This window comes from Ananas comosus, linkage group 6 (assembly GCF_001540865.1).
Source record: "Ananas comosus cultivar F153 linkage group 6, ASM154086v1, whole genome shotgun sequence".
Lineage (NCBI taxonomy): Eukaryota > Viridiplantae > Streptophyta > Magnoliopsida > Poales > Bromeliaceae > Ananas > Ananas comosus.
In genome coordinates, this window is record NC_033626.1 from 1,032,538 (window position 1) to 1,054,320 (window position 21,783).

The 21,783-nt window shown below is 35.4% G+C and overlaps 2 protein-coding genes and 1 pseudogene across 2 annotated transcripts; 1 reads left to right on the top strand and 2 right to left on the bottom strand.

The window, feature by feature from the left end:
- Positions 1,108–4,661, top strand: LOC109711499 (vesicle-associated membrane protein 711-like). Its single transcript, XM_020234577.1, has 4 exons — positions 1,108–1,333; positions 2,601–2,791; positions 2,981–3,144; positions 4,302–4,661. Exons 1-4 carry the CDS (start codon positions 1,108–1,110, stop codon positions 4,390–4,392), a joined length of 672 nt encoding a protein of 223 aa, XP_020090166.1. The 3' UTR covers positions 4,393–4,661.
- Positions 5,346–12,394, bottom strand: LOC109711498 (annotated as a pseudogene).
- Positions 13,013–19,071, bottom strand: LOC109711606. Its single transcript, XM_020234746.1, has 10 exons — positions 19,031–19,071; positions 18,317–18,384; positions 18,159–18,219; positions 17,889–18,038; positions 17,304–17,480; positions 16,210–16,425; positions 14,227–15,887; positions 14,030–14,095; positions 13,799–13,868; positions 13,013–13,684 (listed from the first exon to the last, which is right to left on the bottom strand). Exons 3-10 carry the CDS (start codon positions 18,162–18,164, stop codon positions 13,013–13,015), a joined length of 3,018 nt encoding a protein of 1,005 aa, XP_020090335.1. The 5' UTR covers positions 18,165–18,219; positions 18,317–18,384; positions 19,031–19,071.

The following is a 21,783-nucleotide window of genomic DNA, read 5'->3' on the forward strand; positions in this document are numbered from 1 at the left end:
GTGGGACTATTGGGGGCGTTGCAGTATATGCTCGAAGTTACTATTTACATCAAATGACTTGCTCACTGCAGTCGACTGGTTCTTCTAAGTACATATAATATTACTAGTGCTGCTATAGATCTTCCATAATATTGCTCTTACATCTTATTGATATATCGATAGATTCAGCAATAAGCTTTCGCATTACAGGTGTTAACATATCAACATGGAAAGATGCAATATTATAAAAAATCTTAACAAAAGAAAGATACAATATTATAAAAAAAATCTAAAACAATTCTTTTATTACTCAGCAACTAATTTGCTGGGAACATTGTAGAGTCCAATCACAAGGTTAAGGATTCCACACGTGTATCCAATGAGAATCCAATTCAAACTAATCAATGCTTGAGATAATAATGTATTTATTATGGAAAAAGTATAATAATGTGTACGTGCTTGTGATGCTTACATTTGTGCACGCTCACGTGGAATTTCGCACACATTTACGTGTGTGAGCGTGGTTGTGTTCATTTTTGTCCACGCTTATTACACATGAATCGGGCTCTAAATTTTATTTTATTTTATTTATTTTGAATAGTCCATCTAATTTTAAAGTTTTTAATTTTTTAGTTTATTTAATTTGAATCAGATAATAAAATTTTGAATTCAAAATTTGAATGCTCATTTATCTTTCTATATAATTCTCATAACTATAAATTTAATAAAATAAATATTTGTCTTAAATTTTGAAGTAAAAATATTGTTGATTGATTTAAATAAAATAAATTAAAAGATTGGATGGTAAAATTAAAGTTAATAAAAATTGGATAGCCACTAAAAATAGTTCAGAGCTCAAATAAATTCTATAGATACATTTTTTCGTAAAGGGGCAAAATGTAAACTTTGTAAGGACGGGCATGCAATTTTATCGTTTTGTAGGGATGTATATGCAATTAACCACATTAAATAATAATTAAATCGTCTTCAACCCCGTCCCTGGTGTCCGTGTCCTTGATCCCCAACAAAAGAAACGCTTTTTATTCATGGCGATTCCCCCTTTCCCCTTCCCTTCCCCGTTGCCCTAGAGAGAGAGAGAGAGAGAGAGAGAGAGAGAGAGAGANGCACATGGCGATCCTGTACGCGTTGGTGGCGCGGGGGACGGTGGTGTTGGCGGAGTTTAGCGCGGCGCAGGGCAACGCGGCGGCGATCGCGCGGCAGATCCTGGAGAAGCTCCCCTCCGGCGACGGCGCCGGCGATAGCCACGTGTCGTACTCGCAGGACCGCTACGTGTTCCACGTGAAGCGCACCGATGGGATCACCGTCCTCTGCATGGCCGACGACACCGCGGGGCGTAGGAAACCCTATTCACTCCCCCCCCCCTCCTCTCTCTCTCTCCTCCCCTGTTCGATTCGCTTTGGTTTGATGTGAATTGAGGTCGAATTGGTTGTGAATTGGTGGTTTTGCGATGTTGGTTTTGTTGGATTGGTGTTTTTTGAATGTGGTGCGAGAGAAAGTTGGTGCCTTGATTTGGGTTTAATTCTTTATCTGAACATAAATAATGAACGCTTTTGATGTGATTTGCTTTGAATTGGGTTTTTTGAATTGTTTGAGAATTGGTGGTTATGTGATGTGGGTTTTGATGTAGGAAAGTTGGTATCTTGATTGGGGTTTGTGGATTAGGGTTAGATGGTGGTGCTTTTGATGCGATTTGCGGCATAAAACTTGTTAAAGAGGAGTTCGAAAATTCGTTTGTGAATCAATGGTTTTGGTGTCTTGATGCAGGAATTGTGCTCTTTGGATGGGTAGTGGTAATTTTGATTTGATTTGATTTGATGTGAACCATATATTTTGGTAAAGAAGAGATTTTGAGGCTTTGTGGAGGATCAAAACTGGGTTTGATTTGTTTCTATTTGTTTCGATTTGGGCAGCTTGTTTCAAGAGCATACATTAGAACTCTATCCTAGGAAATTTAGATTACAATCAAATTCTATATTTGTTTCTGGCTTATGGGAAGAACTGTTTTTCGATCGTTGGTGCAAATCACAATTCCAAAAGCTCGAGCCGCCAATAATCACCTCAGCACCTGCACAATTTACAACATGTAGGAATAATCAAACAACTGACCTGCTCCGATACTACTTGTTGGATCGTTGGCGCTAATCATAATTTTAAAAGCTTAGTCTGTTAGAAATAGTCAATCAATTCACATACAGATACAACGCTCACGAGTTTTGATTGTGACTCGACCCAATCTGGCCTTCGCCACATAGGCTGGATGCTGGCCTATCTGCATGTCACAATTTTCATTCAGTTTGTGTTTTTCATTTTTGTATGACCATTTGCCCTGCAGTCCCACTCTGAAATCACTATGTAATTTTCGGGATTCATCATCTGTGGATTTGTAATTTCTTAGTTTCCTGTTAGTTAGTTTTTCGACTTATCATGACATGGCTCTAGCCTAATTTTATGTTAATCAAGTGCATAAATGAAAAGGTTACAAAGAAGCGTAGTAAATTGCAATATATAATGAAGTATTACCCTACTCTTTTTGTCTTAGCATCTGGAAGTTAGTATCTCTCAGAACATTGCAAACTAACTTCAGCAACTTACTTATATAGGGAGAATTCCCTTTGCATTTCTGGAGGACATTCACGGAAGATTCGTGAAGACATATGGTCGCGCTTGTCATACAGCTCTTGCATATGCGATGAATGATGAATTCTCAAGGGTTTTGAGTCAGCAGATGGACTATTATTCAAACGACCCCAATGCAGATAGAGTAAATCGCATTAGAGGCGAAATGAGTCAGGTAGATTCTTTGTCTTTTGCTTTTTCTTACTTTAGGGCACCTCATCAGTTCTTATACTTGTTATTAAGATTAGTGAATGTGGTATAATTGTTATATTCTGATGTATTTTATCTTGAAATATGAGCATTGCATGTTGACAAGCATTTGAAACCTAGGTTTTCTCCGTATTGGTGATCTTTTCCTCTGTAGGTGCGTAATGTCATGATTGAAAATATTGACAAAGTCCTGGAAAGAGGAGATAGATTGGAACTGCTAGTCGATAAGACTGCGCAGATGCAAGGGAAGACGATCCGCTTCAGAAAACAGGCTCGCCGCTTCAGGAACACGGTGTGGTGGAGAAATGTTAAGCTCACGTAAGTAACCAATGTCATGAATCAATTCCCTGCATTTAGATAATGAATCTCTTCTTTTGCCCTTAAATAACTCCTGTTATATTATGAAATATATTAGTTGCCACTGTCACCTTGCTATTCAGTGGAAAATCTTGAAATGTAGATAAAAACTTTTCGAGAACACAGTGAACTGTGGTTTAAACCTCATACAACAACAGTTGACCTATTCCAACATACCAGTGAGATTAACTAAACCAGTGTTCTCTTACATTAAAACGGTTTATTACCAGCATTTGAATAATGAGGATTATTTATTATGCATGGATCAACTTCAGGCTGGCCATTTATATATATATATATATATATATATATATATATATATATATATATATATATATAGCTAGGTTAGTATGCTATCGGTAGTAAGGACATATTGTTTCTCGGTGATGTGTATAAAAGAAATACTGTATTTCTGCGTTCCTGTAATGTTATTACTCCTGCACCATTATCATCACTCTTAATTTGACTTTGCAAGTGCAAAGTAATTTATTTATTGGCATGAAGTGTTAGTTATCTAACTTATGGAAGGTTTAATAATATATAATATCACAGGAATGCTTATATAAGCTTGTATGGGCTCCAATTGCATCTTCAGTTCTTTGCTTCATTGGTAATATGAGCTTAAATAATAGTTAAGGAGAATTTTCTGCAGTATTAAGGCCTAGGAAAGGAAATATGTATGCCTAAAATTGAAGAAAAGAAAGACTCTTATTCCAACTACTACACTTTCACCATTTGCAATCTTTAATTGCTCTGTTAAATTATATGAAACATTATATAAAACAACTATTGTTCTCCAAAATCTTAAGCTACCAGAGAAGAGTGTTTTTAATATTTATATTTAACACTCTCACGTTTGAATTTAAGACTCTTTGATAGGCCTAAGAATTATATGGAAGGAAATTAAATAAAGCTAGAAGATACTATGTTGAATTTATATGAAACAACCGTTCTCCAAAAGCTTAAGCTACTAGAAAATAGTTTTTTTAATATTTATGTTCAACAAGCACCTTACCTGGTTACTGTATAATACTTATCCACGCTTCGGATAAAATTTTTAGCCTATGATTGAAAGCGTGACAACACACAATCTGATCTTTACAAATATTTTCTTGCAGCATCGCGGTGATTATCCTCCTCTTGATAATCATTTATGTCATTCTTGTTTTCGTTTGCCACGGCATCACTCTTCCGTCCTGCATTAGGTAAGTTATGGTTTGTGCTCCGGTACGAGTTTGCGAAGCGATACTATTTCTTTTGTGGCTTTTGTGTCAGTGAAGAACATAATATTTTGTATTGTTTCATTGTTTCGGGTCGGAAAATGTTATCTGTATCTGCATTCTATTCCATCTTGTCGATTGGGTTTGTTACTAAATTGATTTAAGTTTTCCGTCGCACTTCAGTATGTGCATGACCAGCTAAACCATGCTATTTTTGATGCGTGTGATGAACAGAAAATAAAGAGAACTAGGAACCAACCCATGCTTGAGATCATCACAATTTTTTTTTTTTTTTTCTCAATATACTGCTGCACTGCCCTTGTACACAACTGTGTAATTCACTGGTTTTACATCCTATGAAAAGGCATCCCAATGACTTGCAAACACAGCAAAATTAGTTTATTATTAGGCTCTCAAACACAGATAAAGCTATTTATTTATGTTACAACTATAGTGTGGGAGGATGTGTTATGCATTATTTTAATAAGAATCGTTTCTTCAGAAAGATGACTCTTCCATGCCAAAACATGTTTTCTACTTTGATTTTTTTGGCTTTCATTTGTTCTCCAATTGCTATGTCTGCTTAAATTTACTACATACAAGAAAAAAATACTCAATTTAAGTCGATAATCCTATCGATAATATGAATTTGCCTTGAACAAGATCATCATGTAAAATTTACAAGTAAGATTTAGCAAGAGAAACATACAATGAGAAGAGCTTGTTCGAAGAAAGATCTAAGAACACTAAGACATTGCTTTGTTAAACTTTGTGGTGTATGTATACTAACCGTGGTCGCAACATCAAGCATAATATAGTCCAAGCCGGCTTTTTTCTTCATTTGTATTTGTATAATCCCTTCCACAAAATCATCGTGCGTAAGACGCACAGCGGAAGCAACAGTTCACAATCATGATCCCTAAGATAACACCTAGAATCACGTGTAATAACCATTGAAATTACAATTTCTTGCACTTTCGAGTCCATTAATGCAACTGATTGAAATTACAATAAGAGCACATTATAAAAGATAAACAACGAGAGCAAATGATCATTTCGAAGCTTCTAAGCAGCAAAAGTTGGTGGTAGATTATTCGATAAACTGTGATGAAAACTGTAAGCTTAAAACAAGTGGTAAATGAACAAAACAATAAGAAACCAAGCAATTAGAGTTCAGACAAGACAATAGCGCTAGTACACAGATTAGGAGTGGGGAAGGAAACAAGTTCAAACCTCGGTTGCATCACGGCGCAATGCAAGCATGCCAGCTTCCACGCAAACAGCTTTCAACTGAGCACCATTGCAACCATTGGTTAAGCACGCCATCTCTTCAAAGTTGACATCGGGGTGCACGTTCATTGTTCTTGAATGGATCTGGATAACGCCAGCCAAAAAAGTACAGATATACTTTTCGTAAAGAACAAATCACTTAGAGGAGATGAGGGCTACATGCAAGATTTGTATTCTTGCTTTCTCAGATGGATGAGGGAACTCAATCTTTCGGTCTAAACGACCAGATCGTAATAAAGCAGGATCAAGAATGTCTGCTTGATTCGTCGCAGCTATGACCTATTCATCATCCAAAATCATGTAAAATATGAGATGATGCGAGAAGAAAATATGTTAAAACTTAAAAGCTAAAAAGTACAGTACTTTGTTAATCAGGAAAGAAAAATGTGCTATTACCTTGAGAACTAGCAACAACACGAGCCCGTAAGTTTAGTACTTGGTATATAGGAGAGTCGTACCTAAATACTTTGTATCAATGAGTTCGATTGCTGTGTGATTTATAGAAGGCTGATCGCAGAAATTCTTATATTGTTTGTAGAAAAGAAAACATTCAATCATCTGAATAGTACATGTCTATCAGTTCGATCTACTGTAATAAGGCTCGATACAGATGATACAAACTACTATATAGACAAGTCTGCAGCCCACAGGGAATTTGGTAATTAATGTTAATAGGCATTGTAGAGTCACTCAAGTTATACTACCTTTCAGAAGATAAAACCACTCGAAACCACGTCATCAAAGGAAGAATGAAAATCCTTGCACTAGTGGTTATGTATTGGACTTGGCATTTCCAGCTTATGTGCATTAAAATATATACCGGTGCACACAATTTGCTTAGTGTAGCATTCCCTCAGGATTGGCATTGCTACTCCTAGATAAAATCCCAAAAGTTGACACTCGATGGAGACCAGAGAAAGATTCTGTTATCCTTCGTATACTCTGCCCTCTCCCACAGCTCTTCAGGTTTTTTTTTATTAGAAGTAATAATCAGGGCTTGCTGCTTTTAGAAAACTGCCTTTCTTAAGATAAATTCACAAGGAATAGGACACGGACATGGTGTTTCAGCCCTTCAACCTAGGCTCTTCCTTCTAGTATTAATAATCAAATTAAATACGTAAGACATTTTGAAATTGCGAGGAGAGACACTAACCTTTATCCTATCATCGCTGCCGAAACCATCAAGTTGTTTCAGCAATTCAAGACTTGTATGCTGCACTTGCCTTTCTCCACCTTTTTCACTGCAGTTGAAAGATTAAATGAACCCACAATAAGTGAGGAAGACTGAATGGTGCATTTCTTATCAATAAAAATAAGAATAAAAAAATAAAAAATGTGTAATAACGACACCCTGAGCACCTAGCTAACATTCAATATAAGCAAGCATCCTCTGTACAAGACATTGTTTTCTGAAAGGCTGATTACTCATTTAAAGGATGTTACTGTTATTAAGAATAGGTACGTTCACATTTCGGTATATTTAAATGTTATATCTATGGTAATTTAATCGAACAATATGCTCTAAAATGCGGAAGCTGGTGAGCTGGCAAATGTCTAAGCTAAAAAAGGTATAGAGAATCCCTGGTTTGACTACTCTGAAAAGCATCAGAAATACGTAATGACAGTCCAGTAAAATCTGTAGGAATTTGTAGCTGAGTGTTTTATACACATTAATAGCACAAGAGGGCATGCAAAATTTATGCATAACAAGTAAGCATCAACAATGTATATAGTGACACTAACATATCTAATAATTGTTTTATGTGACTGCAATGCATGCATTTCCAGTTTCTTGCAATTTAAAATGAAATGATTATATGATTTGAAAGATGGAAGAGGAATTGAAAAAAGTAAAACAAGTAGGGATGGGTCAATACGCTAAGGAGAAGAGTCTTAAAAAATCGATGCCTAATGGATGCTTAAATTACCTGAAGAATCAAGTATTATGTCCACAATAAACACCAGTATACATTTCCAACTCATGAATACCTTCATAACTTAATTCTGACCTTTTTTTTTTCCCTACTTAAGAAACAGAAAAGCAGAGTTCTGTATGCCAGAACTAGCTCATCATTAATCATAATTGAATCACTTCAAATTTTGATAAAACAACAGTGAGAAAAAGGATCACACATTTCAATTTTCAAGTGTGTATTATAGAAAAAGGACATTCAGCAGTGAAGCTACGGCATGCCTAGCACTTTGTTGGAACACAGAAGAACTATTCTTGTGTCAAAAAATGAAAAGGCTACATAATTTTACATTCTGGAAAACAACATACGTGGAACTCTCATGCACACGTACGTACCAAACTGTTTACTGCCAATGGCATCAAGCTCATCAATGAGAATTATACAGGGAGCCTTTTCTTTAGCAAGCAGAAAGGCATCACGAAGAAGTTGTGCTCCCTTGCCAAAATACGTCTGGATAAGGAATGAAACGTATGCATTATTGTATGATTGTTTAGGTTAAAAGAGAAAGACTAAAAATACCGACTTTTTTCCTCAAATTTACAAATACCAAAAGCTAGCTATTTTATCGTCAAAGTATTCAACTGGAGATAAAGGCATAATAAAGGTGTAGAATAAATACTTGCCATTTATATAATTGAAGTGTGTTACTGTGTGAGTCATAAGTCATGACAGATCATATTAACTATGAATGTTAGTTCACATAGTAGAATGGTTCGCTTAGCAGTTGATAACCATATTATTTATCAGTCAACAAATAGGGTAATATCTTGTTTGCACTATCCTGGGGGTGATTCCCACAGTATGTAATGCTTTAAAAGTATACTATAGTTTATCCTTTAATAAGAGCTAAGGAGAGAATCTTAATAAATAGATTATAAACAGATTATTACTTTCAACCAGAATACAGCAAGGATGCCACTTAGGCTAGTTTGGTAATCTTGTAGCTAAACGTACTATTCTTATACTATAGAAGGCCCAAAAAATTTAAAAGCGCTTTCAATCTTCTCTTTTTTTATATACTATAAAATTGCGGGTTGCAACCGCCCACAATTTTACAGCATTGGAGGACAAATTGTAAGCGCTTTTCAATTTTTTGGGCATTTCATAGTATAAAAATAGTGCTTTCAGCCACCAGCCTACTACGTTACCAAACTAGGCCTTACTATTTATACAAGAAGATTAGCAACAATTTCGTACATTAAGAAAAAAACTAAAGCAGGGAAAAGTTACAAAAAGGATATGCATTTCATTTGATCAAACCAAAAGAATGACAAAACTTATTTGGTTTTTGCTCAGGCAGTACCTTCTATCATTCACATTCAAAGACTTGCGCATCAAAATCTTCAATGAGATGTAATACATCTCAAAATTCATGCAATTAGAGCATGTCATCCATGGAAAGAGTTGGATTAAAGATATATAGCTTATATCTGACAATCTGGTTAACCAAGCTATTTCAAATTGAATTATTACCTACAATCAAGAAACATGATTTTATTAGTCAGAGCATTTGCACTGATATGCATTCCGTGCATACAATTGGTTTATAGATGAACTACAGTATATCTGAATATTCTAGTTCACCAAGGAATATCAAGTTAAAGCATTACTTAAGCTCATATACCCTAGAATCTAGCCTTCAAAAGTTACCCTGGATTGAAAGATTTAGATGGAGATGAAATGTGGTAACTTTAATGCAGCAGTTGTCATGATACACTGGGCACATGTCAGCCACAAAATGAAACACAATTCCGCAACCTGTCATGCATCATATAGGTCTTTTAAAACCCAACCTAGTTAAAATCAATCAAATGTGATTGCTTAACATCAAAATAACGTAATATAAATGAAAAATTCTAGCAACATAGATTATCGTCACTCTATTCAAGTGCATTTTTACACAAAGTACAAGATTTATAAGGTAAGATAAAGATGCATGAGCAGTGATTAATATGAACTCATATAGGTTACCTGATTAAGCTGTGGACCGGTTAGCTGTAGAAAATTTGCATCTGTTTGTGCAGCACATGCGTGAGCCATTAAGGTCTTTCCCATTCCAGGTGGTCCATACAAAAGCACTCCTTTAGGCAGACGAATTCCTAGCTTCTGAAATCTATCCTTATGGGTCAAGGCAATGCAATTGCCTCAGCAAGTTCTTGGATCTGTGTAAATAGTAAAAGGTAAATTAAAAAATAAACAAAAAAAGAGAAGTTTGAACTGAATAGGTTACAGAGGAGAACCTTAGGAGTCGGCAAAATGATAAATTACAGAAAGAATCTACAAGAATCTAAAATCCTGAATCACCTGTTGGTCAAGTCCACCAATGTCACTGTACTCTTCTGTTGGTTTCATCACCCTGCAACACCTTTACTCGTGAATCATATATTGAAGGAAGTGTGTCCAATATCAGCCAATTGTCTTTGTGCACTGCCACTAAATCTTCAACAAATCTGATTACAGGAACAAATATTTTCTGCAAGAAGAAAAAAAGAAACAAGTTAGATATGGCTAAAATAAATTCAGTCAAAATGAATCTCAGTGCAAGCTCAATTACATGTCCTATATTGATGTCTACATGTCTGAGTATGCCTATACACATTAAAAAATGCTTAAGAAATGGAAAGAGTAGAAAAAGAATAGACAGAAGGATAATCTCTTAGCTCAAAATTTGAGACTCATTTTTAGCTTGAAAGCAACAGTATAAAGAGAAAACTCATTGTTATCTTGATTGTCAGGAACATCAGGTAAATAATCGCATAGCCCTCTTTCTAACAATTGCCGGACAAAAACTACTTGATCGTAATTGATTCGTTCTAATATTAGATTCTCTTCTAACCAAACACAAACATACTTTAGAAAGCTACAACTTTGGTTACTTATTTACCATCTAAGTCTCGGAGTCAAGAGTAACTGACAAGGAACATCTGTGCTTTTAATGGCTATCTAGGACATATATAACTTTTGCCCATATCCGTCTTTCATTATGTTATACACCAACATCAAATGTATGTTGTACACGGGTATTATTAGAAATAAACTGTTTTATGACAAACTGCTTACTAGTCGTGTAGAAAATTTCAATATGACACATTTTTCCTTCCGTTGCAAGTCCTGATCAACATTTGCACCATCTTCCTGAGCCACATCTTCAGAATAAATCTAAAGGAAACGAGCAGTTATTACTGCAAAATTAGTTAATCCAACATAAACATAAACGAGGAAAGTTTGTCATAGCACAAGATGAATCAACTCTGAAGATGTCATAGCACAAATCATTTGATTTACAATTTTTAGATAAATCCACATCCCCATCCATTTCATCTCTGAATGTAGAATCATGTGAGGAATTTTCGAGAATAATAGTATTGTTGAATACACCTTGATGCAAGCATTAATAACTCAATTGGAAAACCAAGCATCATTCTGCTTAAAGAGGCTAATATATTCATCTTCACAGTTCCGCTTTGCAAAAATGGTTACATAATCTGGTCGACATCCACTTCAGCTCATTACACTCGAACTAGTTGTGATTAATAACATACGCTGTTGGTAAATGAACTAATTCATTAATCAATATGCCAACAGCTAAAAACTTTTTCTTTTCAAGATCAAGATTTTCTTCAAGATATACAAAATCTTGCCCGACTCAGCAATCTTTTCTCATTATTAATTAAACAATCAATATTCCAGAGTGAATAATAATCTTGTTTACTTTCCCTGCTACTATACTATGAACAAGTTAATGTACCAGATCAACATTCCAAGTACATAGAGCCAATTCGAGAACAGAGTAAAGTGAAACCTAGAGAAAAATATGATGAATCAAACAAATGGATCAAACAAAACGCAAAAAAAAGAAAAAAAAGAAAGGGATATTAAAAAAAACAAATAACAGATGAGAGTATAATCTATTGATAGATAATCTAATTCATTAATCAATATGTTAACAGTTAAAACTTTCCTTTCCAAGATCAAAATTTTCCTCCAAATTTTACAAAATCTTGGTTGACTTAGCAATCTTTCTCATTATTAATTAGCAAAGATTCAAGAACACCTATAATAATAAGCTTGTTTACTTTCCCTACTACTACATCACAAACACCCAAATAATCTGAGTCGAATGGTACAAGACGAATCAAACAAATGAAATAAATAGATAAAAAGAATTAAAAATAGATTCGATAAACGACCTCGACAACGGTGGCGACGACGTAATGGAGCTTTGTGCGGATCTTGATCCTCTTCTGATTCTTCTCCGTCTTCTCCTCGAGCATCCCCAGCTCCCAGCTAATCCTCTGCAGCTCATCCTACAACACAACATAAACATAAACATAAACACAAGGATCGCGGGATCGAGCAAAACAAACGGAGAAAAGCATCGCCATGGATGGATTGGGAGAGGAGAGGAGAGGAGAGAGAGGGAGGGAGACCGTTAGGACGCGGATGTCGTTGCCGAGGGTGCGAGTGGTTATTCGGAGCTGCTCGGTGGGCATGGACGCGAGCTCCTCGTCGTCGTTCTCGCGTCGTCGTCCTCCATGGACGAAGCTTTGTTGTGGACGAATTAGGGTTTTGGGTCGAGGAGAGCGTGTGGAGAGAGAGAGAGAGAGAGAGAGAGAGAGAGAGAGCGCGCGCGCACGCGCGCGAAGAAGAGAGACGAGAGTGAGAACGGAAGAAACTGAACGTGAATGAATAATAAGTAGGGAGACCCTTCAGCTAAAGACTATTTTGAAATAGGCCCCTCAAGTTTATATATTTATATCTTTTAATTAGCACCTCATAATTTCTAATTTTGTTTTGAAATAATTCAAGTTAGCTAAGTTAGTTTATGGCTCTATCAACTATTAGTCATTAATTATTTCAATTTTATTTGCTACAAGTGATTGAAATTATTAAATACAGTAACACCGTCGATGAACTTAATAAAACTCCTAACTTATTTAGTTAATTCTGCTCAATTTTAAAAATTCAAAAGTTTATAATGTCGATAAAATAGCCCCCTAAAACTCCCATTTTGCACTACTTTTCCACTTCAAGTTTACGAAACATGCCCTAATTGTTTAGAGTTGGTCCAGTGACCCTTCAAAACTAATTAATTAAGACCAACTCTATCACCATATTGAACAAAATATCAATTAATAAAAAAGAAAAAGAAAAAGAAAAAGAAAAATCTCTTTTACACCAAGAAAGAAAAAACCTATAACTGGACCGTATTACAGAATCGTACAGATCACGATCCAACGGTTGTAGTTTTTGGTGTACATAAGCAACTGTACAGGAAAAAAAAAACCTAGAAATATCTTAAGAATATAGCTAAGAAGAAAAAAAAAAAAAAAAAAAAAAAAAAAACTATCTTTTTCTCCTAAGCATTTCCATTATGTACTCTGGCTTTCTAGGCTCTTTCCTTTCTGATAGATTATTAGAAGCAGACATTGTATCCATCCTACAATCAGAACTAGAAACATCCTCAAATCTTTCTACATGTTTCATTCCCTTTATCGGGCCATTTTCGCTTTTAAATCTCTTTCTTTTGAAGCCCTTGTATAAGTTTACAAGCCCATGATCATTCTCGAACTCCGATGCAATTACACTTAATGGCCTCTTCTGCGGATTTGATACTGCAGGTGTTCGCGACGAACCACGTCGTTGTTTGCATGAGAAGGCATCATTAGCAGCAGAATCCTTCTGCAAGATAATTCTTCCACTTCTTGATAATTTCTCTAGTGTCGGTAGTAAGCAGGAAGGGTATCGTAAGCTTACTTTCCGATTGTAAGTTGTTCTCCAAAATTCAATAGTAACATCCGAAATTGGCAGATGCGGGTGGCCTAGAGTTGTTTGAAGGAGAGATGCTTGAGTTTCGAGGAAAGAAGAGTTGAAGAGAATTGGTGGTTGGCTTCTCGTCAAGCAATCCAAAATACGAGACCAGATGTTCAGAAGCTGATTAATAAGCCCTCCTTGCTGTATCTCGCAATATATTTTGGCACATGAAGAAAGCCATTGACACAATGGATCAGAAATCAACTGCACCAAAAAAAAAATAATACAAAATCATAATTTGCAAGGTATATTGACTAATGATGTGGAAAAACACGAGGCAACTGGCGTAAATATCATAAGATACCGTGAAGCACAAACCTCCAACAGCAAAAGGATGTCTTGCTTCAAGAAGAGAAGCCTGCTGAAGTTATCTAGAGCTTCAAAAACCCTGAAACTCACGGATGATAAGAGAAGCAAGGGAGAGTGTTATGAACCAGTATGAAACACAAACAAGTATGCGGAATGAAAAAATAGTAATCGCTGGAATCATGAAGTGATAATTAGCAAAATGGAAACGCATTTTGGTAAATATTCTGCATGGCTTATTACCTTATTGTGACATGGTGCTCATCTTGTGGTCTTGCTTTAAAAGCTACTAGTGACAACTCTAAAAACCTGTATATATTGCACAATGAAGCACTATTTAGGAGTTGGTATTGTTTAGTTTATTGATTTGATTCATCTCTGAAAAAAAAAAAAAACTGATATTTAAACTCAGATCCAAAAACAAGTATCTCGACAAGTACCTGCTAACAAGTCCCAAGCTATACTTGATAGGACTGCATTGCGGACTATATTTGTCACATTCTTTTGACTGTTGAGGTGCAGAACCAAAGACCTTTGTATTTGTGATCATCTGAATGGCTGCTTCACCAATAACAGAAAGAATAGCAATTTTTGGATATTTCTTCTGTAAACAGCACTCAATGTTGTGTACAAATAAGATCATATTCTTATTAAGCACACTGACAAAAAGTTCACATAGGCCCTCTGTGAAATCATTCGTTGAAGAAGTTACAGTTTCCGTACCATGAATAGAATAATCATGTAGCGATTTATACACCTCAATAACCAGTTCCATCTCTACCTCTTGTTGTGAGGAAAAGACACAAAATTCTGAACAATTTCCACTTCTTAAAGTAGCTGGTTTCTTCTCAAGAGAAAGAAACAGAAGAAGGGGAAAGCACAAGAACTGATGAACAGCGCTATAATCAACAGTAGGAGAATCAAGTGCTGAGACATGGCCAATTTGTTCTTTCAGTCCCTGACCAATTATATTCCACATCATTAAAATGTTTAGCATACAATCTATGGGCTTTTTGATGTGCATATACATAAAGCTGACGACCGTATGGAGATTGTCTAAAGTGTTCGCCAAGAAAAATGGAACATTCATTTGTTGTTTGGCATATAACATAGCATCTTCGGGTGGCAATTTTAAGATGGACTGAGCTACCAAAGAGAGAGAAAGTATAGTTGTATAAACCATTGGAGAAACCATATCCATGTAACCAAGAGCTTTTACTGGCGGAGTTGATATTCTTGAATGACTAATATTTTCAGGACATTTTAAGTCACAGATATACTTGATATCCAAATTGGCCCCATAAAGTGGGGAATTTAGTATTGAATGGTCTATCTCCTCTATAATAGCCTCCACAAATTGCAGATTAACATTTTTTTCTAAAACAAGACCTTCGCACACCTCTGTCACAAATTTGAGTATCTTAGTAATGCAGATTTGGATCCAATCATTGCAAGTGAATGACTTACTAAATTTGATTTTAACACCCTTCAAAACTGATTTGAAGATCTTTAAGGCAGCGTTCATGGCCACAACTCTGGTCTCAAAGTTCATACATTTCATTTCTTCCGGGCCGACAATTATACCAATCATCTTTAGAAGAAAGTCTAAATAATTGATATCCCAAGGCAACCATTTGATAGGGTGATCTTTCCATGAGGATTTATCATAGCACGATTGTTCTTCACCGAAGGCAATTTCCTTATCTTTTGACATAACAAATTCATGAAGTAGATTGATGCACGAGTTCCACACGCACATGTTCTGGTTATCCAGTACTGAGGAAAAGGTTACTTCAAGCATGGGTCCAAATATAGTCTGTAAAATTGACTGATGGTTCACCAAAGTATCGAGCTTGTGTAGCAGATAGCGCAATGTACTTAGGCAGGACGAACGAACAGCTACACCGCACTTGCTTGACATTATCCCTATTAGGGGGACCATAATCATTTTTATCTTTTTTAGAAGACCGTATAGGTGAGGATCACAATTCCTGGTAAATGCTGTAAATGAAGCAACTGTGGATACTTCTGAGGCTATCTTACTCTCAATAATTTTAATGTGAGGCGGAAGAAGTGCATCAATTAAATGTCGCCATGCTACCTGTGCATCTAAAGATACAGTCATCATACTGTCAAGCAAAAGCCAACTAATTTTCAGAAAGATAAGATAATGATCTAGGTCATGCTTAGCTCCACTATAGCTTCAGCAGAAGTACCATTGGCCAAAAGCTGTTCGAAAAGCTTTTTCACTAATATCTCCCCACGGGCTTCCTGCTGCAGCAGGAAGAGAACTTTTGGTAGGAGTTACTATTTTTAGGGCTCAAAAGCGCATTTGAGCTTCCTGCTAACAAAAGCTCCAGAACCCAAAGAGGACAAACATGCACTTAACCTTGCTATTGAAAAAGGAATGCAGACAGGCTTACCAGCGAAGCAACCTGGACTTGATCATCAGCATGAGTGAACGTCTTTTCAGGAATCTTAAGCAATTTGTTGAGGAGATGCCTATCACTGAGACCAGTGGAACCGAGTAATGATACATACCATCCCCATGCTTTAATCACCTGAACATTCTGCAGATTATCATGTAGCATGTCTGTCATACGTAGAAGCAGTTCTTTCTTAAGGTTCGACGCCACTACCTGTTGAAGCATTCAGGAGATCATCATAACAGCATCCAAGGCTTTTCCATCAATATAGAGTTGGCTAGAGCATAAGTAAAACATGTAGACCACAAACTCAGGTTATTATATTGAATACTATATATGCCTTGGAAGAATAGCAGCAGGAAAGGTTCAGCACTATTCTCATTTATATGAGAATGCCAACAAGAGTTAGGAATATTTCAGATGCAAGAACGGAGAATGTCATGTTACGGGAAGAAAAAGGGATAAAGAAAAAGGAATACAGGAAGAGAAACAAAAATGCATGTTTTGTTTTGTTTTGTTTTTTTTCTGGTTGTACATTAACTTTTTCCCTGTTTGGTGCGAGAAAAGAAGAAGAATAGCGATTGATAATCGGAAACTGTCCATAACCATTGTTTTCCATAATCATCAAAATAAACAGAAATTAGTGATATTAAGTCTTATAAACCTTGTAATACTCAGAAAACTGAATTTTATTTGAAACAGAGACTTATAAAAAAAATCACAATTTTCTAGCATCACGAATAAATTTTGGTACTAAAAAAAAAAAAGCCAAAACCAGCCTTGAATCATAGCACATATCTAGAATATTTATTTCTTACAAGAGCACTGAGAAAGCTTTTACTCATGCATGCTATAGCAAATAATATAAACAAGTAACTCCCCGGCATGAAATTTTTCTGAAGAAGAAAATAGATATGCCAAAACTTCATCGTCTAATATATATTTTTTGGATGGTTGCAAATAAATTCATCTTTCATAACTCAGTAAAAAAGTACAAAGCATTTACTTAAATATGTTTAAGTTGGCTATAACAGAATCAACAAGTGAAGTTTTTTCACAAAACAGTATACCACAAGCAGATGTTATAGTACCTCGGAAAGAAGTGGTGGAGGAGGTAATATGATGGATGACATCTTCAAAAGACATCTCTCTGCCGTACTCCTTTCTGTGTTATTATCACTCAGAAGTCTTCTATAAATTGGTGGAAGCCATACACTCAACAAGTCTCTCATTTTCTCAGGAATTTGACTTGCCAGTTTCATCACAGCCTTCAATGGAGTTTTAGAATCAGCTATAATTGTCAACGAGTTCTTAATCAGACTACACATCACCAAGTTGAGAGCCTAGAGTAATGTGCAAAATAAGAAAAAGTTTCAACTATGCTTGAGTCAAATATCATTTATTATAAAAAGTTAATCATACATACGTATCACCATGGTGTGGACTACTCGCATGCTGGACCATGAGAATGTCCAAGTTGTCAGAAACCAAAGTTGTAAACCCAAATTTGTATATACATGATTCTATACACGAAACCATCCCAGCCAAGGTGGATAAGTGACAAGACAATGAATCTAATGTAAAACCACATGATTACATTTCTGATCTTCTACAAATTTCTACTATAAACAATTAAAGCGTGTTCTTATATGTACAAGTTTGGGCAAGAAAGGGACCTGAGTTGCCTCAAATGTTGTTGACAATGAACCAAACGGATTGTCCAGGGCATGGACAATAGCCCGAATTAAGGAATGTGCTTCCAACTCAATAACCGAAGCTTGTAATTGCTGAATTGAGACACACCACACAGCCAGGTTGCAAACAGCCTACAAGCAAAAATTAAAAAAAAAAAAAGGTTTAGAAACAGAAGAAAGAAGCCTATATTACTACTAACCAAATACATTCCTATAACGCATCAAAAACCCACAATCACAAATCGAACCAACCTTCATCAGTGTAGTTGTAATTAGCTTACTAATGAGTCCAACACCGATCGAGCCATTTCTTCTACAAAACACACTCATTCCGCTATTATAAACAGGGAAGAAAAAAGAGAAAAAATAGATCAATTTTGAGGGCTATAAATCAAGAATCAGTTAATTACCTGAAATAGTTGCGACAAGTGCTGGGTGATATAACATGAAACCAAAGCACTTCAGAGCTTGCGCAGAACTAAATAAAAGCACAACAAAGTGAAATGTAACAAAATAAGAGAAGTAAAAGCATACAGATCTAATCTGAACTATAACACATTTTAAAATATGTACTTGAACTATAAAATTTTGATTTTTACAATCTAATCCTACGGAAATATTGAAATAGATACACAAAATTTAATGTTTTTCATTCTACTATCAAACCTTACTGTATTTGTACCATTTTCTCAATGTATTTATAACAATTTTTATGGTGCATTCCATCATGGAGCATAGCATTTCATCAGCTTACCAATATTCAGTCAATAATAAAGCGAAACAGTAAAATCAAAAGTTTAAAGTTGAGATAATGTAGTAAAATATATTATTAAACAAGGTCAAATTGTATTGAGACCCCTCAAGTTTTTTTTTTTTTTTTGAATTGAGTGATTTTAGCCAAATTAAATTGGGGATTTGACCAAAATGATTGATAATTCCATTAAACTTGATGCTTGAAACTACATTATAGCGAACAATACAGAATTAACAGGATTAACTAACTGCTAAATATCTAATTGAGCTGAACAAACAAAATAGTAAAATCAAAAGTTTTAATGTTGACACAACTATATCAAAATGCTATGACCGGATAGCAATGAAACTGGCGCAGTTTAAGAGCGTACGTCTCTTCGTCGGGGCGGTGAACGTCGGCGAGGAGGAGGGGGAGGAGGGGAGGGGGAGGTAGGAGTAGGAGAGGAGGAAGAGGAGGAGGAGGAGGGAGGCGAGGAGGAGGCGGAGGAGGCGGAGGAGCGCGGCGTAGGCGAGGGATCGATCGGAGAGGGCCTTGATCTCCTCGATCTCGACGAAGAGGGGATCCGCTTCCGCCATTGTTAGGGTTTTGGGAGGAGAGAGAGGGAGAGGGAGAGGGAGAGGTGGCGCCGTGGCGGGAAAAGGAAGTGTGCGGGAGAAGGAAAAGGGAAGGGTTACTTATATACGAGAGGTAACAATGTATAAAATTTACCTCAACTATGACCAATTTTGATTTAACAACTTAACCTTTTAAAAATTTAATTTATCATTTAATTTTTTTAACTTATTTAATTTGAGCCAGTTAATAAACTATTAACTCCAAAATTTATTTTATACAACTCACATAACTATAAATTCATTAAAATATACAATTAACTTAAATTTTATATTTAGTGAGCTATTAAATTCCTGAAATTTAATAAATTGAAAGATTAAGTACTAAAATTAAAACTTTTGAAAAATAGGATAATCGGATGAAAATGGCATATAGTTCACGCAAATTTTATACATGTTCACCTACACTATATATAAATTATAAATTGATAAATCATAAATCATAGTCACCCTCAAAATTTAGAATATTTAAATGATCCCATAAAGTTTTTTTAATTTTGAAAGGAGTCCGACTGTTATACTATCGGTAACACGGATGTCTTCGTGCTATTAAGTTCTTTTAATGATGCGGCTTACAAATTAACGATCGGCTTCGTTTGGAAACTAAATTTTATAATTTTTCGAGATCATTTACTTATAAAATGAGTAGTCTAAAAATAAATGGCTGAAAACAAAATTTTCATAAAATATGATAATAAAAGACTTGAATTTAAGATTGTAGGTAGTGATCTTACTCTAAATAGTAAAAAAAATTCTGTAAAAAATTTATCAGATTTGGGTTGTTTTATACTTTTTTTTTTTTTTTTTGAGAAATAGGTAGCACGCTACCTGCTTCGTTTATTTTATTTAGAAATAAACTTAGCTAGAAATGTGAATCAACTAGGATTCGAACTTGGGTATCGGGTACCAACCACCAAGCCCTTTGCCACTTGCTCTAGGGACGGTCGGTACTGTTAAATTTACAAACGTATCACATTGACTATTAAAATTATCAATTTTGAAACATTTTGATCATTAGCCAAATAATATCAAAAAATAATAAAATTTAGTTCCCACATACTTTCAATAGTATAAAACAAGTTTAAAGGGAACCAATCGTTGATTTGGAAGCAGCATCATTAAAAACAACTTAACAGTACGGAAGTCGCTGTGTTACCGATAGTATAGCCGTCTAACTCATTATATTACATCTCTATATTTTTCAAGCAGCTTTGTAGGATTTGAAAGCCTATAAGGTCAAATCACTAGAAGAAAAAGTTACCAATTGAATAAATCACTAAAATTTAGAAGTAGTGTGTACATTTTTTTCAGATAGGTGTACATCTTACATCTCACCATCTAAAGACAAAAAATTATTCGCTAATCACATGATGTGACAAGTGAAGAAAATTTCACCCTTGGATTGGATGAGTGTAAATCATACACCCATTTTTTTAAGGGTATCCTTAGCATTGCTCTTTTTTTCAGTATTTTGCGCCAAATTTTGGAGTGCGTTGGCGAGGTCACGGGAAGGAAGAGATAGGCTTAAACCAGCCCAAACCTGTCCGGGTAGTGTCCTGGGCAGTATAGATCCACTATTACAGGCTATATCAGCAATCTAATTTGTTGTGGAACTTGCTATTCGCGAATCAGCTCGTATTTAGCTCAAAATCGATGGATCATTTAATAAACAATCTAAACACAAACTGAATTTTTCAGTTCAAAATTTTAATGAGCTGAACATGAGCTAGTGGTAGCTCACTTGTATTTTGCTCGACATAGTTCAGACATATATATAGTAGGCTACTATGCTATTAGGAGTACGCAGACCTTGTGGTCCTAAACTTCAAACTGTTGATCAATTTTGATGAATAATTAAAATAAAAGAGAAGAGAAATTAAGAGAAATAAAAGAGTGATCATAACCGCACGTCTTTTAATTTAATGGTAGAAAACTTAATACCACCAAGTCATTGGTGCTATCAATGATATTCCAGCCTAATTATATATATATATATATATATATATATAGGATGGGGCTCCTATACTCTTATGACTATAGACCTCCTTATACTCATAGATTTTTAACCGTTGATTGATGGGATGTGTGGTTAGGATAATGGTGGTCCCCATTTAGAATGATAATGGTCCCCTGGGGTTGAGTGGATAGTTGGTTGAATAGCATGATCTAACAGGTGGAAATGGTTCAAAGGGGTAGATCTAATGGCGAAAGTATAGTAGCCGGACTCTATATATATATATATATATATATAGTTGAGCTAGAATATTCATTTTAGTACCCTTTAATTTTAATTTGTCACTGATTTAAGAAAAATATTAGAAAAATTGATAATAAAAAGAGAAAAATGAAACCACATGATATTAAATGGATACACTTTAAACCATAGAATACTAAAGCGAAAATGTGCGAAATTATGGGGTGATATTTGAAATTTTTCCTATTTATAATTATTACATCACAACAACATTATTGGGGTAAGATGTGGCATGAAAAAGAGGTCGCGGTGAAGCAA

Excerpts from the sequence above, each read along its gene's own strand:
- LOC109711499 (XM_020234577.1), top strand. The coding sequence starts at position 1,108 with ATGGCGATCCTGTACGCGTTGGTGGCGCGGGGGACGGTGGTGTTGGCG. Across the intron at positions 1,334-2,600 it reads GGCCGACGACACCGCGGGGC|GGAGAATTCCCTTTGCATTT; the intron begins GTAGGAAACCCT and ends TTACTTATATAG. Across the intron at positions 3,145-4,301 it reads TGGAGAAATGTTAAGCTCAC|CATCGCGGTGATTATCCTCC; the intron begins GTAAGTAACCAA and ends ATTTTCTTGCAG.
- LOC109711606 (XM_020234746.1), bottom strand. Across the intron at positions 15,888-16,209 it reads AAGTCCAGGTTGCTTCGCTG|GTAGCATGGCGACATTTAAT; the intron begins GTAAGCCTGTCT and ends TTAGATGCACAG. Across the intron at positions 13,685-13,798 it reads ACATCCTTTTGCTGTTGGAG|TTGATTTCTGATCCATTGTG; the intron begins GTTTGTGCTTCA and ends TTTTTGGTGCAG.